Below are 13,719 nucleotides of genomic sequence, written 5' to 3'. Positions count from 1 at the left end.
CTACTCCTACCATCTCTTCACAGAATAGTGGTGACTAGTTCTACACTTATAGACTAAAGGTGTCTACTAGTCTTATATCACTCCCAACTATACAAACCGCCGAAGATCTCTAAAAGGCCTCCTAACCAAAAATGGACCTCCTCGCCGAACTGGAGATCCTAGCGATCACAACCAATAACGAAGACAACGGTGTCATTCTCGAGACTACCTCAATCAACCACTACAACCATACCAGCCAGCCCACAACGACACTCACCCCCCGAGACAAAAACTCAACCTTCCTCGTCAAGCTCGAAGGACCTCTCAGCACCCCATCCCAAGTCCAGAAGCTATCCAAATCCCTAACCACCCCCATCCTCAAAGAAGGCGTCAGCGAAACCTCCACTGCCAGCTTCTGCCTTATCACCGGCGCCATGAAGCTCAACATCCTCTCTGCTCTCGCAGGGAGTACCTTTTCCGCAACATTCATTCGAATTAATCTGTCACCCAAAGATCTCTCCCAGTATAGTATTGCCCCTTGTTTGGGTAGTGATATCGACCCTATCCTTCCGCAGAACCGGGCTACTAGTGTGGACGAGCTCTTTCTCCCAAAGCAGGACCAGTACCCCGTTTGGTATTTCTTCTACGGGAATTTGGCAGTACCGGAGATTCTATCTGAAAGGTTGGGGTTGGATGAAAGGCCGGTGTATCGGAAGGCGGTGGTCAATGGTGGGATCTTGAAGACGTGGGGAGGAGGGAAGTATAGGGCTTTGGTGGATGGGAAGGCGTCGGAGAAGGTGGCGGGGTGGGCGTATGAGGTTTGCTCGGAGGAGGATGAGGATATGTTGCGGTATTATGAGACGGATTATTATGAGGTGGTGCGGTGTGATATTTGTATAGTGGATGGTGTTGGGGAGGTGGTGAAGGGGTTGGTGTTTAGGTTTGTGGGGGATGTTGATTAGATTCTGTTTGGAGAGAGATGATGGGAGGAAGTAGTTTGGCGTTGTTTTGGGTGTCTGTACTTTGTCGATGTTATGAGCCTTCTTGGATCTTGAAGATGGGGCTCGAGTTGGCGGATGTGCTTTATTTTCGTCTATATCTTGGCGTTCTATGAGAGTAATTCTTTTGGCTGTTTACTAGTAGTAACTTCTTTCTAGTTGGGTTTATGAAACCCATCTTCTTTTGACCGGAAAAAACTACTCTGTTTAGTCAAAGACTTCGCTATTTGACATCTTGGAATATGCTTTCTCTACGTGTTTATAAAGGCTTCAAATGGTCTAGGGTGTGGTTCTGGAACATCCAGTATACTAGCCAAGCAGGTCTGCATCATCCTCATCAAATATTTTATTGTCGAATTATTACCATTAGACACTTTCAGAACACGACGTCACTATTCTAAATGCATGCTATTTATACTCTGGTGTGTTGTATACTTCATAACTACTACATCATTCTGGCTGTCGTTTCCGCCAAAACAAGTAGACATTACATTATCTACTGCTTTCCTCACCCCTTCCTTGATTTTGATTCCTTCAAATTTCTAAAACTCTTATATCCACGAGTCTGATCCTATACCTTGAGACCTTAACACCTTTAAAAATTTCCTTCGGACTCTCTCGTAACACAGGTAAGCTGGTGCCAACACTCGCGATGTCGACACCAATACCCACCAAGCCAGCCGAATCGGCTAAAATAGCCCCTGCAAACAACTCCAAGCAAGCTAAAGCAGCAGCTATCCCAAACCCTGCGCGCGAGCTCCGTGAACCGAAGCGACATGGCCTTATCGCACACCTGGTGTGTGCTACAAAATTTACCAAGCTTGATTCAATCACCTGGGCATGCCTGTGGTTTGCAGATCTTTCGAGGTTAGAAGAGCTCGTCTCGGACTGTGAACGGGGTTCGTTCCAGGCTTATATAACACGTCAAGTTCTCATGGAGAGTTATTGTAAAACACACGTAATCGACGCCTGTAAGTGAGTCAAATTAGCATACAGAAAGGGTCAAGCTAATGCAGCATCAGGGGCGGTTGCCCGGTCCAATAATGATGAAGATGAAGATGATGCGGAAAATACCTCTGACGACGAAGATTCAGCCACTGAGGAGGAGCCTCCAACCAAAAAGCGTCGGGTTACTTCAAGCCCAGAACAGAGCCCTAGTGCCTCGGAAAAAGAAGCCACTTCTTTAGCCAATAAACTAGTGAGTCAACTTTACATGTGACACAGCCCGGGCAATCTTTTCATTAACTTTATCAAGTGCACCGAGCGAGATAATGCCAGTTGTGTGATTACCGGCTGCCGAGACCCGGTTGAATCGGCACATATCTTCCCAAAAAGCATGGGAAAGATGGATACACAAGATTCCATCTTAACCTGGTATAGTCTCCAGTACTTCTGGTCCAAGGAGAAAGTCAATGCGTGGAGGGAACAGGTCAACGGCCCAAATCGGACAGAGGTCTGCTCCAACTTGCTGTGCATGACAAACCTAGCCCAAAAACTCTGGAAGAAAGCGCGCTTTGCCTTGAAACCGCTGTGCTTGAGTGAGGATCGGAAGTCACTTCAGGTGCAATTCTACTGGCTCCCAGTTTACCAATATCGTGCGAGAGTTTCAGCAACCGAAATCCCCAGTCGCTTCCCAAAACATCTCTCCGGAACAGCCGTTCATGGACAAGAAACTGTGCTGTTTAGCATTGCCACCGACAGGAACGTATGCTCGGGGGACATTCTCACCTTTACAACCAACGACCCGGATGGCCACCCCCTGCCATCCATGGAGCTGCTGGATCTGCAGTGGGTCCTAAATCGAGTGCTTGCCCTCAGTGGTGCCACCTACGCCACCGATAAAGAGCTCTATACCGATGACTGGTCATATGAGCTGGACTTCGATTGGGCTAGCGAGGAAGATATGTGATATGCACACTTCTGGGGCTAGCATCTGAAAGAAGAATTACGTAGTGTTTGCTGGAAGTATTGGCAAGTAGACTAGAATGATATATCGCTAGTTACTCGGACTAGGTGGAGAGTGACTTGGCCGAATACGCTGCTTTCAAGCTGGCTATAAAGGTCTGGCTGAAATAATAGGATCCAGTAGAAGAGATTAGTCTAGTAATCTGTACCCATTGGCTTCTTCTAGCCTGTGGTGTACTTCTGTTGACCGTCCTATTTTCAGTTTATCCCATACTAATAGTTTGTTTACGCATTGGTCGGGCTTATAGCTTCTACGTCCTGATTTCAGGCCCCTGTTGCTGCTACTATGCCCGTAACAAAATAGGTTTTCTGTCTTTCTGTTCTTAAGAGAAATCCGTACATTGATAACTACTGGGCAGACGGAGATGAATATCTTCCAGTAGACTTCAGCACCCACAATTTCATGGATATTCATAGCTTCATACGTGATTCGTACTTGACTAGTATCTTCCCTCCAAACCGTAGCCTGCCATTCCTATCGGGTGGATATCTGCCCCGTCTATTTCTCTCATCAGTAGGTTCGGACTACCACCAAGACGACATACTGGAGAGTAGAAGCGGTTATAATCTCGCCCTTAAGAGTATCGCACCAGCGAGATAAACGAGGAGATAGCCATCCTGACTAACAAAAGAAGCTGTCGGACCCTATAAAGGCTTCCTACTCTCCTACATCTAAGGTAGCTAGCTAGAGAAGAATAATATTCAATGTTTGTATATACTATGAGTTATAGTTTGAGCTATATTCGCTTATAGAATTCAGCACGATGAATAAAACTTAAAGACATGGCGTATGCGGGTGGCATTCCCTCCGGATGCGCAATCTAATGAATATCTGCCACCTTCACTACAAATTTCACTGCTCTCATCATCACTACAATCGTTGAATATTGCCACTTCAATTGGAACCCTTTCCCTGAACATGATTGCATGAATCATACCTTCACAGGACTTCGAAACTTGGATTTCTGATTCACCATTGTATACCCAATCCTCCCTATAAATGGCCCCAACTTCCCCCCACAGACCAGACAACTTCTTTCCCTCTATCTACCCAACGGTCTCAGAGCTGCTTTTCTTACTACTCCCTATATATATTTACTGTCATGCTTATTATACCTCTTTGGATCTTCCACATGTACAACCGGAAGATATATCCTTACCAGAAAGAATTGGAGGTAATCTTTCAATATGAGAATCACTCTTTATATCCAGCGAGGAAAATGAACGCCCCATCTCTCAGACAAATGACTCAGAGGCATTCAATACTACATTGCTGAGTAGATTGAAGAGAAAGAAGGATGTGTCTGCTCGTCTCCAATTCTAGTGAGGCACATAGTGGTCTTTGTCACCCCCTACCAGCCGTGCCCAATCAACCTAGCATAGTCCCTGTGGACGAGCTTCGCAATCCCGAGCAGAGGGATAACCACCGAGCTGTTACGCATCAAGGCAGACTTTGAATATTTCAAATGGATAGACGATGAAGCAGATGAGAAAGTCTTGTAACAGAGGATATGAACCAAGCTTGTGAGTGACCCAATTTGGCCAGGTGAACGAGTTTAAGCTAACGATGCATTAGGGACAGTTCAGGCTAGAAGCCCTAAACGACCTGATGACGGGGTCATATACTAGGCAAATATGGGAAAGGCCTTCTCAGGTGCTCTAAGCGAGATAAGGCTACATATCCGATCTCCAACACTACTGGCCCGGTGGAGGTTGCACATATTATCCAAATCCTCTCGAGATAACAACAAGACAGACGGGAAGTTGGATCTTGCACTTCAGCGCGGAATTTTGTACTTCTTAGTGCAAATGTCCCCGAATTCGGACATGCTTAATCTGCCCTCAACTGCAAACTGTTTCTGTCTGAGCCGAACATGCAGCATACACGAACCATGGGCTCATCGCGCAACGCAGTTATATTCCGAATGGCTACTCCGAGGCTATATTGCACAATATACGATTTAACCAAGCCAGGAATGACTTGTCCCGGTCATTTCCAGATGGGACTGTGGTGACATCCCGGTTTCAAAAACCAGTGATGCGGTTATCAACGCATTCATCGCCGCGTTCACTGGTGGTATAATAAAGCTCTTTAAAGGATATACCGACCATTGAGGTCAGCCAAGTACACTGGCTCTGTCCAGATCGAACTCGAGGTCTCGAGGCTGAAGGCTTACGGCCTTGGCGAGACCACATGCATTCCTGGTAACCACCAGACCGGAAACGCAACGGCATTGTGCTCACCGAGACCTAGAGATGTGTTTTCTGTGCCGAATGATTATGCACAGAGCATCCTTGATCTCAGAATCGGTGCCGATACACTGTGTTGGCAATGCTCCAGCATACGATGAACTTAGAAGTGCCTGTCTGAACCAGGGAAGGCGACAAGGACAAACCCAAGGAAATAAGTCCGCAGCGTGGTGTGAGAGCCACTGGAGGAGTGAGAGTTCACGAGCCTTTCAACCCGGATCTGTATCAGAAAATGGGAGACTTTGTTCAGAAGCATTTGGACGAGCGCGAAACAGACTACAAGCACCAACGGAGAGGAAAGACATCGTATCGGCTGCAACAAAATAGGAATCGATGTATCATTCGCCGATCTGGAATCTATTGCAGCACTGAATGCTTTTCGCATTTACAAAGTTAAGACTCGCTGGAGATCGCAGCAGAGATTCAGACTACACCTTTTGGTTTTGCTTTCTACAATATCCCATTTAGAGCTCTATCAAACAACTCCCTCGTCCTTGTTCAAAGGCGATTTAGGTTCTGGCAAAACTATTGAACGAACTGGTGCTAACTCTGCGTGCATTGGTCTTACCAATAAGCCTGGCAGAGAAAGCAAACGCCTCGCTATCACTAAGGTACTGCACGTCTGCAGTCTACCCACTCCTGACGGTCAAACAGATCATCTAGCGAGAGTTCAGAATTATTGGAGAGGCTACCAGCGTGAGAGGACCACCACTACCAGCATGCGAGTCCAGACCCTTGGTAAATAGGCATTCTTTCGACGAAAAACAAGGCATTCAAAGAAAGCGACTCTTTCGTTCACTTTAAGACTTCTTACATCGTCTCCGCAGGTGGGGTAAGAACTCTCGATCCCTTGATCAGCCCTTTCGTTTGTGTGACCATGCATTATACACTTGATCGTGCTGGGCTTGAGCTACGCCCCGGAATATTCAAGCTCGCGAGAAGAAGCGAGACGTATGAGGCTATGGTATATTCGCATGGATGATGAGTACTATCATCACCGCTTTCACTTGCCTTGGTTGGTATATACGAACATCTGGAGATGCACTGGCTGCGTTAGTGCACGAGTCTCGATACGCTCACTCTCAAATTGTTATCCAAACTATGCAACAGATATTTGGAAGATGGAAATTCAACGACAACAGTCTCAACCACTCGGTTGCTTCCACACTATTTCTCTATCGTGGTTGGATCTCCAGACACAGGCCAATCGGAGAGCTAATCGCAGCAGTCACCCTGCTCATCCAGCCTGTTCTCCGTGTTGAGTTGACAAAGGAAGACTTTATACTTCCACTTCTTCTAAGCTAAATGGAACGTCATCCTAGTAACGACTCACGCAGCACATTCAGCTGTGATGTGCCAATTGACCAGTACCGCAAGTCCTTCAAGGATGGAAATGCAAAGCTCATGTTTCAACCGAGTGGAGCCGTTCCAATTCCCAGACCAGGAGGTATTACAAAGGCTGTTCCTCTACACCGGATAATGTCCAACAAGGCGGATTATGATAGAAATACCTCAAGTATCTGTCAAATAACGCACCAGAGAGTAAGGGACTGCCACGAACTCATACATACTGAACCTGGCTGGAACACACATTCGTGTACTGCAGACCACAGTTTCTCGAGATCATTCAAGAAGACAAACGCCACAACATTTTCTAAAAGTTCTTTACCCATAACGAAGAAGCATGTCCTATAGTTGGTTCCGAATGACGCCTCATTAGTGGAAGAGTTCAAAATCACGATGATATTGAGAAACTCATCGTTCTTGCCAGGAAGTGGCCTGGAAATGCTACTTTAATCCTTCGATGACGGTGAAAGCCACAATACACGCCAAACTATTCTAACATGCCAACTGTCCAAGTAATCAGCTGGAACATACTTTCCACTACATGTTGCGGTCAGAGACAAGCCGTCCGTTACTCTTCGCCGTTCGGAAGCGCTCCGCTCTTAATGGAGCTTAAAGCGTCTTCAAACAGCAGGTTATGACTTGCCAGATAGCAAAGACTCAGTCAATATAGCTTGACTAAATGGCTAGACTCCACTGGAAATGTTATGTGGCGCCGGAGATTCCGTGATCATTCTGGAATGGTACGCCAGGCTGGTCGCTGTGCTTGGCGAATACGTTCTCTGCGGGACATCTAAACAGGACTTTTGCAAGACTGCTATGGAAGCGGTGCGTGAAGCCTATCCTAATGATGAAGATATCGATTCTCGCCATTCTCGCTGGCTCGAATTGGTGACGCCCTGGCCGATGGCGAAGATGGATTGCGATGGCCTGCTTTTGGAGCGACGTTGAGTTGAAGATGGATGTCGCGACGGTTTCGACATGCGGATATCAGCTGTATGGGGTTCAAAGATGCTATGATTGTAGTATCGAATAGGTCAATGCAGTATGTTTACTCCTGAGTACCTTTTTTTATTCTACTATTTGCTAATTGAAAATAGGTCTCCATAGAACAGCTACTCTCAAGGTCCTACCTTGCTCGGTTGTTTTCTGAAGATACTGAGGAATATCGTTGAAGATATACAGGTTGTGGTCACACTGCCACTATGTGTCAAGGAGATGATGTGGCCAGACTCGAGCTCCGGCGTTAAATTGGTCGTCGTTGACACAGAAGTCTCTTCAGATCTGGACATATCTAGTGTTCGGCGTTGAATCAACGCAAATACGGGCCATGGGATAATGACACCATGAGTACAGCGCTTTCTAGCGTGGGGGACATGCAAGTATCCAACACAGATGGAGATGAGGCTATTAAGCGCTTCAATGTACAACTCATGCTCGTTTGCAAGATTCAAACTCCACAAAGATTCTTGAATCTAGAAATGTGTCCACTGATGCTCTCTGCTCTGTATGTATATGCAAAGCTACACAGGGTAGATACAGGGCTATTCTTTGGTGGCTGAAAACCTGGTCAACCTCTCGTGTAGGTGGGCGGAGAGCAAGTCTGAGACTGCTGGGACCGTGCATAGATCACCATCTATAAACTAGGGCAGGCATGAATCTCCAAGCGCAGTATATTGGGGCCACGAATGATCAATGTACCAAACATCTGGGCAGGCATCTTCGGTTTCTGAAGCGGATGGAAAAGAATAGTGCGGACCGACTTCCTCTGTAACATTCTTGGGAACCGCTGAACCTCAGGAGACGGCTGAACGCGAGTCAAAATGGTAGCCGAGGTATGGCTAATTAGCTTAACCTGGCGATGCTTTACTGTCGCCAACGAAATAGGGGTGCAGGGTCGTTTTGTACAAAACGCCCTACGCCCCGTGGGGGATATATTGAATCTTTTAAGAATAAGGATCTCTTTTGGAGATTCACAATACGGCGTGAACAAGCGACAGGACTGAGCTTGCAGTTATGGCTTGGGGGTGGTTTGCAATAGTGAGACAATGTTGCTGCAAATAGGCAGGTCAATTCAGTGACCTCCAGCATCATCTAGAGTACTCCAGCCTTTACCGTTTCTGTCAGGAGAAAGTCTACACTGCTTTTGACTGCACAACTTCATCCGACCAGGAACGATGGAGTGGCCGACGATCGTTTTCGAATAAGAGGTGTCTGAGTCGTGGGAACGTCTGAAAATGGATGTATCATGATGGACTACGGTCTCCCCACCGCCAACAAGTTCTTATATCTACTGGACTTCATTGTTAAGGTCCTATGAAGAAATCTTTACATTTTTTGGAAGTTCTGAAGAACGTCGTTGACGTTGTCCTGGGAATTAGAGAGGCCCATGACAGAGGCAGGCATCAAAAGAAGTCAGTGAAAGATTAATGGCAATTCATGTTAGGTTCGCATTCTACTTATCTTGTGATTAACCATGTGCTGACCAATGTTCAGTATTCCATATCCACATGACAATGCCTCAAACAGTCTGTGCCCACAAAGGTGATCTGTCATGGGCAAACTCAACATTCGAGCGCTTGGTGGAAAAGAATCACCATACGCTCCCGAATGTCCCATATCGGTTTCACGAGATCATCTACCAGTCGACCTCCACTGCGTATGAGCGTATGATAATAGTAAGGTCGAGTGTTGCACTAATACCTCTCTCGATGTATTTGGGTTCTCCGTCAAAGATGAGCAGATGCAGATAGATGCTACACTACCAACCTCGTTCCCGGCCAGAAACTCGAGGAGCTGAGAGTAATATCGCCATACAATGCCCAGGTACATTAATGGCAATAGTGTAGGAGAAGAGGCTTGGCCAAATAGTAGGCGCTTCCCAAGGGTCAGAAGCCTTGGTGGTTGTCATCGTGATCATGCACAATCTGCGATAGGAGAGGCTTTTATGCAAGGACGGGATGAGGACACAAGCGTATTTAGAAAAGTTTTGGACAAATAAAAATAGATAACTCACTTACGACCATATATTTCTTACATTGTAACTTTGTCTTACACAAGAACTCTGTCAGCGCGTCAGTTCATTTCTCGCTTTACCTTAACACCGCTTGAATCGTCTCGATTGACGGAAGGATGCGTGCAAATCATTGTCCGTTAAATGCATTGAGAACATCATTCCTGGAAAGGGTTTACCTGTATTTCCTCCATAAATCGAATATATCCTGGTCGGATGAGCAAACGGAACATACAACAAGAAGAGTCTTGGAAGCACGGACACACCACCAGGATGAAAAGTTCAGGCAACCCAGCGCCTCCTTTGTCTCAGGGCCATCCACAGAGCTGTCCTATGCTTTTTCGTCAGCGTCTTAGCTGCTTAGTGGCAAATGTTTCATCAAGAAGCTCAAGAAGCAGTACCTTATGTTGCTGTAAGCCTACGCTTGCGCTCAGGCTAATGTGGATATCAGAGTTTGAAAAGACAAAGGATAGTAATTAAGCTTACACTGTGGGAAGCTTCACCAACAGGGCGGGTTCCGTGCTGTATACCGGGAAGTCCGGTTAGGGAAACTCTAAGCCAAGTTGTTGGCCGGTTCGGACTTGATTTGCGCAAGTAGCTGATTTCGGCATTGCATGATTCTGGGGAAATATTAATCATTCTGAGCGCTTGGAATGAGGAAAGTGTGTCATAATGGCTAGCAATGCAGCACATCTGATACTTAAGGCCTGCTGGCACGTCGCGCTTGAGCAAAAGCTCATGGAGTGCTATTTCATTCATCATCTACAGCTCCGACCAATTGCTGATCATGCATTCATCTACTATCAACCTTCTGTCTTCGGACCTCTTCAAGCATCATTATGAGGATGGGCCTCGGGAGGCGCACCTAGACCGCACGTATCTCCGGGCCAGGGCCTTTGCTCGATTCTGGCGTGAGTTCTCTGTTCCATGTCGCTTATCCATGTATTCTGACATTCACCCAGGACTGACCCCGGATGATGTGCTCCACTTCACACCAAAATTTCGACGCGCACATACTGACGGTATTATACTTCGGGATATAGCCGCTCAGGCCATCTTCACTGTTCAATACAATCTGGTGGGAGGGACCATTGCCTCGTTGGCTCCGCAGCGCCCGGATCTTCAGCCGTTATTGAAGCAGATTTTCAATTTTGATGTTGTGTATGCGACTCTTCGGTACGCTAAACAAGGCATTGCTGAGATGTTTGTGAGCAGTACTACGTATATGATGACTGAATTTGGACACGGCTGTGATGCGAGGAATCTCGAAACAGTTGCTATCTGGCAGTCAGATGGTAGCTTCATTCTTGACACACCGACCCCTGCCGCAAGAAAGTATGGCATCATGGCTATCTTTGAGCAGATAAATGCTGAGATAAACAGGTTCATGCCGCCCTCTGCGCCTTTTGCAGGAATACCACGTGTAGCGCTTGTTCTTGCGCGCCTGATAGTCGAAGGGGAGGACCGAGGTACCCGACAGTTCATCGTTCCCCTTAACGATGGGCGACAGATGTGTCGGGGGATTAAAGCATGGTTAGTACCCATCAGACGCACAAAGAACACTGAATTTAACATTGTTAGGGGTCTTCCCGCTCCTGGAGCCGGAAGGCTACTCGATCACGTCCTTACAACCTTCGATCATGTCCATCTCCCCTCTACCGCTATGTTGGGAGACCTCGCAAAACCTTCCAACATGCGCGATCAATACCTTACTACCATCGATCGGCTGAGCACAGGTGCACTAACCGTCAGTCTGTGGGTCGTTCCGTTTTTGAAGAGTGCCGCTTTTATAGTGGGCAAGTACAGCCAGCATCGCACAGTTCAGGAAGGGCTTCATGGGCCAAGGGTTCCAATCATCTCTTTCAGAACTCAACAGCTACCTGTTGCACATGCTTTAGCTGAGGCAGCTGTACTAGAGCCGTTTGCGGATTGGGTTATCGAGCGACGTAGAAGCCCTTCCATCAGCCCGGGACTCAACAATGCGCTTAGCGTTATTCTGAAGGTTGTTTTCCTCCAACATGGAAGTGAAAGTCTTAAGCAACTGAACGAAAGAATCGGAGCCCGGGGCATGTATCCCATCAATGGGCTCTTGGAGATGGAGGTATAGCCAGACCCTTTGGAAAATTCGAACCTTGACAGGTGGCTGACACGGTCCTCTAGAGTTTTACTCGAGCTAGCGCCTCAGCAGAAGGGGAAATCTTAGTCCATTCCATTCGTGAGTAATCATCCAGCTATAATATATTATACTCATGCTGATCCTCATAGGCTCCGCTACTGAGTTGCTCCTTGGCCGGTTCGAGATTCCCGATGCCAAGATGCCAAACTCACTTTTGGGACGCCACGAAGCAGGGTTCACCGCGGAGATGAAACAGACCCTTAAGAGGGTCAAAGGCCATAGAACTTCTGAATATAACAAGATAGTTCTACCCCGTTGTCGCCCTATGCTTCTGGCTATCGGCCAACGAATGGCACATGAGGCAGCCGTCGATGCGGGTGTTGATGCCGACCTTCTGGCGCTGTACGAAGCCGGAGCGGTGAGGAGCGACTCAAGTTGGTATGTGGAGCAGTTGGGGCTCAGTAGGGCATCTCAATATGATATGGAGTGCCGAGCATGCGATAGTGTGGTGTCGCAGCTAGATAGGCGTTTAGACGAATTGGGTATCGAGCCGTACTGCACCGCCCCGATGCTGTCGCCGTCCAGATGGGAGAGCTTCCTCGATACCTGCCCTATATTTACGGGAGACGCAGTCCTCGACCTAAATATTGGAGGTAGTCGAGAGCAGAAGCTTTGATGATATATAGTGTCTCGCAATTTGACCGATTAGAGCACAGCCCGTGAAGCTGAGAGAGAAGTGTATGGAGTAAACGAATCAAGGAGTCGAAGGGGAAGTGGAGATGGAGGTGGATCTTTGCTGCCTGAGCTGATCGGCTCGGCTAACCCCAGAAGGGTCTAGTGGGTCCTGAGCTGGTCAGTGACGTTGATGGCGTTGTTCGCTTCTTGCTCGACTTTCTGCCCATCTCTGGTTCTCATCTCGTCTGGTTCCTGATCCTTTCTTCTTTCCGAATGAAATCCAAGCATCGATCTTAGTTGAATATCTCATCTTCAGCTTCTACAACTACAACATACCAGATTTGAAACACTTCACGATGGCTGCCTCATCCGTTTCCTCCGCTGTCAACTTCACCCTTCCTTCCTCCAGCTCTGGCTCTTCGATTAAGCGACCCATCAAAACAGTCTCTAAGCCTTGTTTCGGCTGCGACTGCGGAGACGAAGAATGCGATTGCTGTGTTTGCACCGTCATGTGGTATGTTGCTCAAAGACCCTGTTTCTTCAGCAAGAATCCTCAGTAACTCCATATTTACAGAACCTACGCTCGCTGTTTCTATGGCCGTTCTATAGCCTCCAAAGGCCCAGTCGGCTATATACCCAATCTAATGATACATACGACTTTCATGGGCGCAGTCAGGAGTTTGTTACAGGGCTAGTGTCGGAGGCAGGAGATCCGTCATTGATGCCACCCTTTGCCATCCACGTTGATACATTTTGATTAGGCTATAGCAAAAGTCTAGTACACATCAATTGATCTGCTTTGATATAGCGGCTTACAAGCCGGGCTATTCAAAATCCTCTCAAATCTAATCCCCTGACTAGTGGATGTAAGTCTTACGGCGAGCCTCTAGGTTAAGCCCGGGACTCTATAGTGCCTAATCCTACATTACACCCGAATACAGACTGCAATGTTAATAGTAACATTTGCCTCCTCTATGATTCCTTGAGATGTGACCTCAACTAGACAACAGCAGGGGACCCCAGACTAGCGTCGTCCGGATGGTCTAAGACTAAGCAAGGATGGGTTTAGCATGCGTGCCCAGCCACAATAGGCTGCATACGCGAGTCATGGTTAAGGCATGTGGTGAGGGGAAACGGTTTGCTCCCAAGCTTCTTTAACACCCCGTGAGGCAGTATCTGTCTTGCTTGCCAGTGCTATCCGAATCTGCTAGTTATCTTCCATCTTCTATACAGGGACGTCGTCTCCAGAGGATCCATAACAAACATCATATCCTCAGCATCGTCACGCGGCACATCAGCCATAGACTACTTATTTCTCGAGGATATATGCGATCGGGTTCAACCGGGCAAATTCTCCGCCCCGAGATAAGCCACATTCT

At 47.3% G+C, this 13,719-nt stretch overlaps 4 protein-coding genes across 4 annotated transcripts; 3 read left to right on the top strand and 1 right to left on the bottom strand.

Annotated features, from left to right (window-relative positions):
• Positions 1-131: 131 nt before the first annotated feature.
• ASPBRDRAFT_655775 (gamma-glutamylcyclotransferase family protein) lies at positions 132-941 on the top strand (the record flags this gene model as incomplete). The annotated part of the gene is made up of 1 exon (XM_067628562.1): positions 132-941. The coding sequence occupies one exon, from the start codon at positions 132-134 to the stop codon at positions 939-941; it is 810 nt and encodes a 269-aa protein (XP_067485122.1).
• Positions 942-1,378: 437 nt separating this feature from the next.
• ASPBRDRAFT_71173 (HNH endonuclease signature motif containing protein) lies at positions 1,379-2,886 on the top strand (the record flags this gene model as incomplete). Its single annotated transcript, XM_067629113.1, has 4 exons — positions 1,379-1,457; positions 1,676-1,948; positions 2,000-2,175; positions 2,233-2,886. 4 exons carry the CDS (start codon positions 1,379-1,381, stop codon positions 2,884-2,886), a joined length of 1,182 nt encoding a protein of 393 aa, XP_067485121.1.
• Positions 2,887-10,336: 7,450 nt separating this feature from the next.
• ASPBRDRAFT_167151 (uncharacterized protein) lies at positions 10,337-12,406 on the top strand (the record flags this gene model as incomplete). The annotated part of the gene is made up of 7 exons (XM_067619606.1): positions 10,337-10,460; positions 10,512-10,710; positions 10,765-10,884; positions 10,933-11,082; positions 11,131-11,650; positions 11,710-11,764; positions 11,815-12,406. 7 exons carry the CDS (start codon positions 10,337-10,339, stop codon positions 12,339-12,341), a joined length of 1,695 nt encoding a protein of 564 aa, XP_067485120.1. The 3' UTR covers positions 12,342-12,406.
• A 174-nt stretch (positions 12,407-12,580) lies between these two features.
• ASPBRDRAFT_37104 (uncharacterized protein) lies at positions 12,581-13,182 on the bottom strand. The gene is made up of 2 exons (XM_067623658.1): positions 12,915-13,182; positions 12,581-12,854 (listed from the first exon to the last, which is right to left on the bottom strand). Exon 2 carries the CDS (start codon positions 12,849-12,851, stop codon positions 12,666-12,668), a length of 186 nt encoding a protein of 61 aa, XP_067485119.1. The 5' UTR covers positions 12,852-12,854; positions 12,915-13,182; the 3' UTR covers positions 12,581-12,665.
• Between the last annotated feature and the right edge of the window lie 537 nt (positions 13,183-13,719).

This window comes from Aspergillus brasiliensis, assembly GCF_001889945.1.
Source record: "Aspergillus brasiliensis CBS 101740 unplaced genomic scaffold ASPBRscaffold_1, whole genome shotgun sequence".
Classification (NCBI taxonomy): Eukaryota; Fungi; Ascomycota; class Eurotiomycetes; order Eurotiales; family Aspergillaceae; genus Aspergillus; species Aspergillus brasiliensis.
Note: the sequence above shows the minus strand (reverse complement) of the source record. Positions and strands in the feature narration are given on the sequence as shown.

Excerpts from the sequence above, each read along its gene's own strand:
- ASPBRDRAFT_37104 (XM_067623658.1), bottom strand. The coding sequence starts at position 12,851 with ATGACGGTGCAAACACAGCAATCGCATTCTTCGTCTCCGCAGTCGCAG.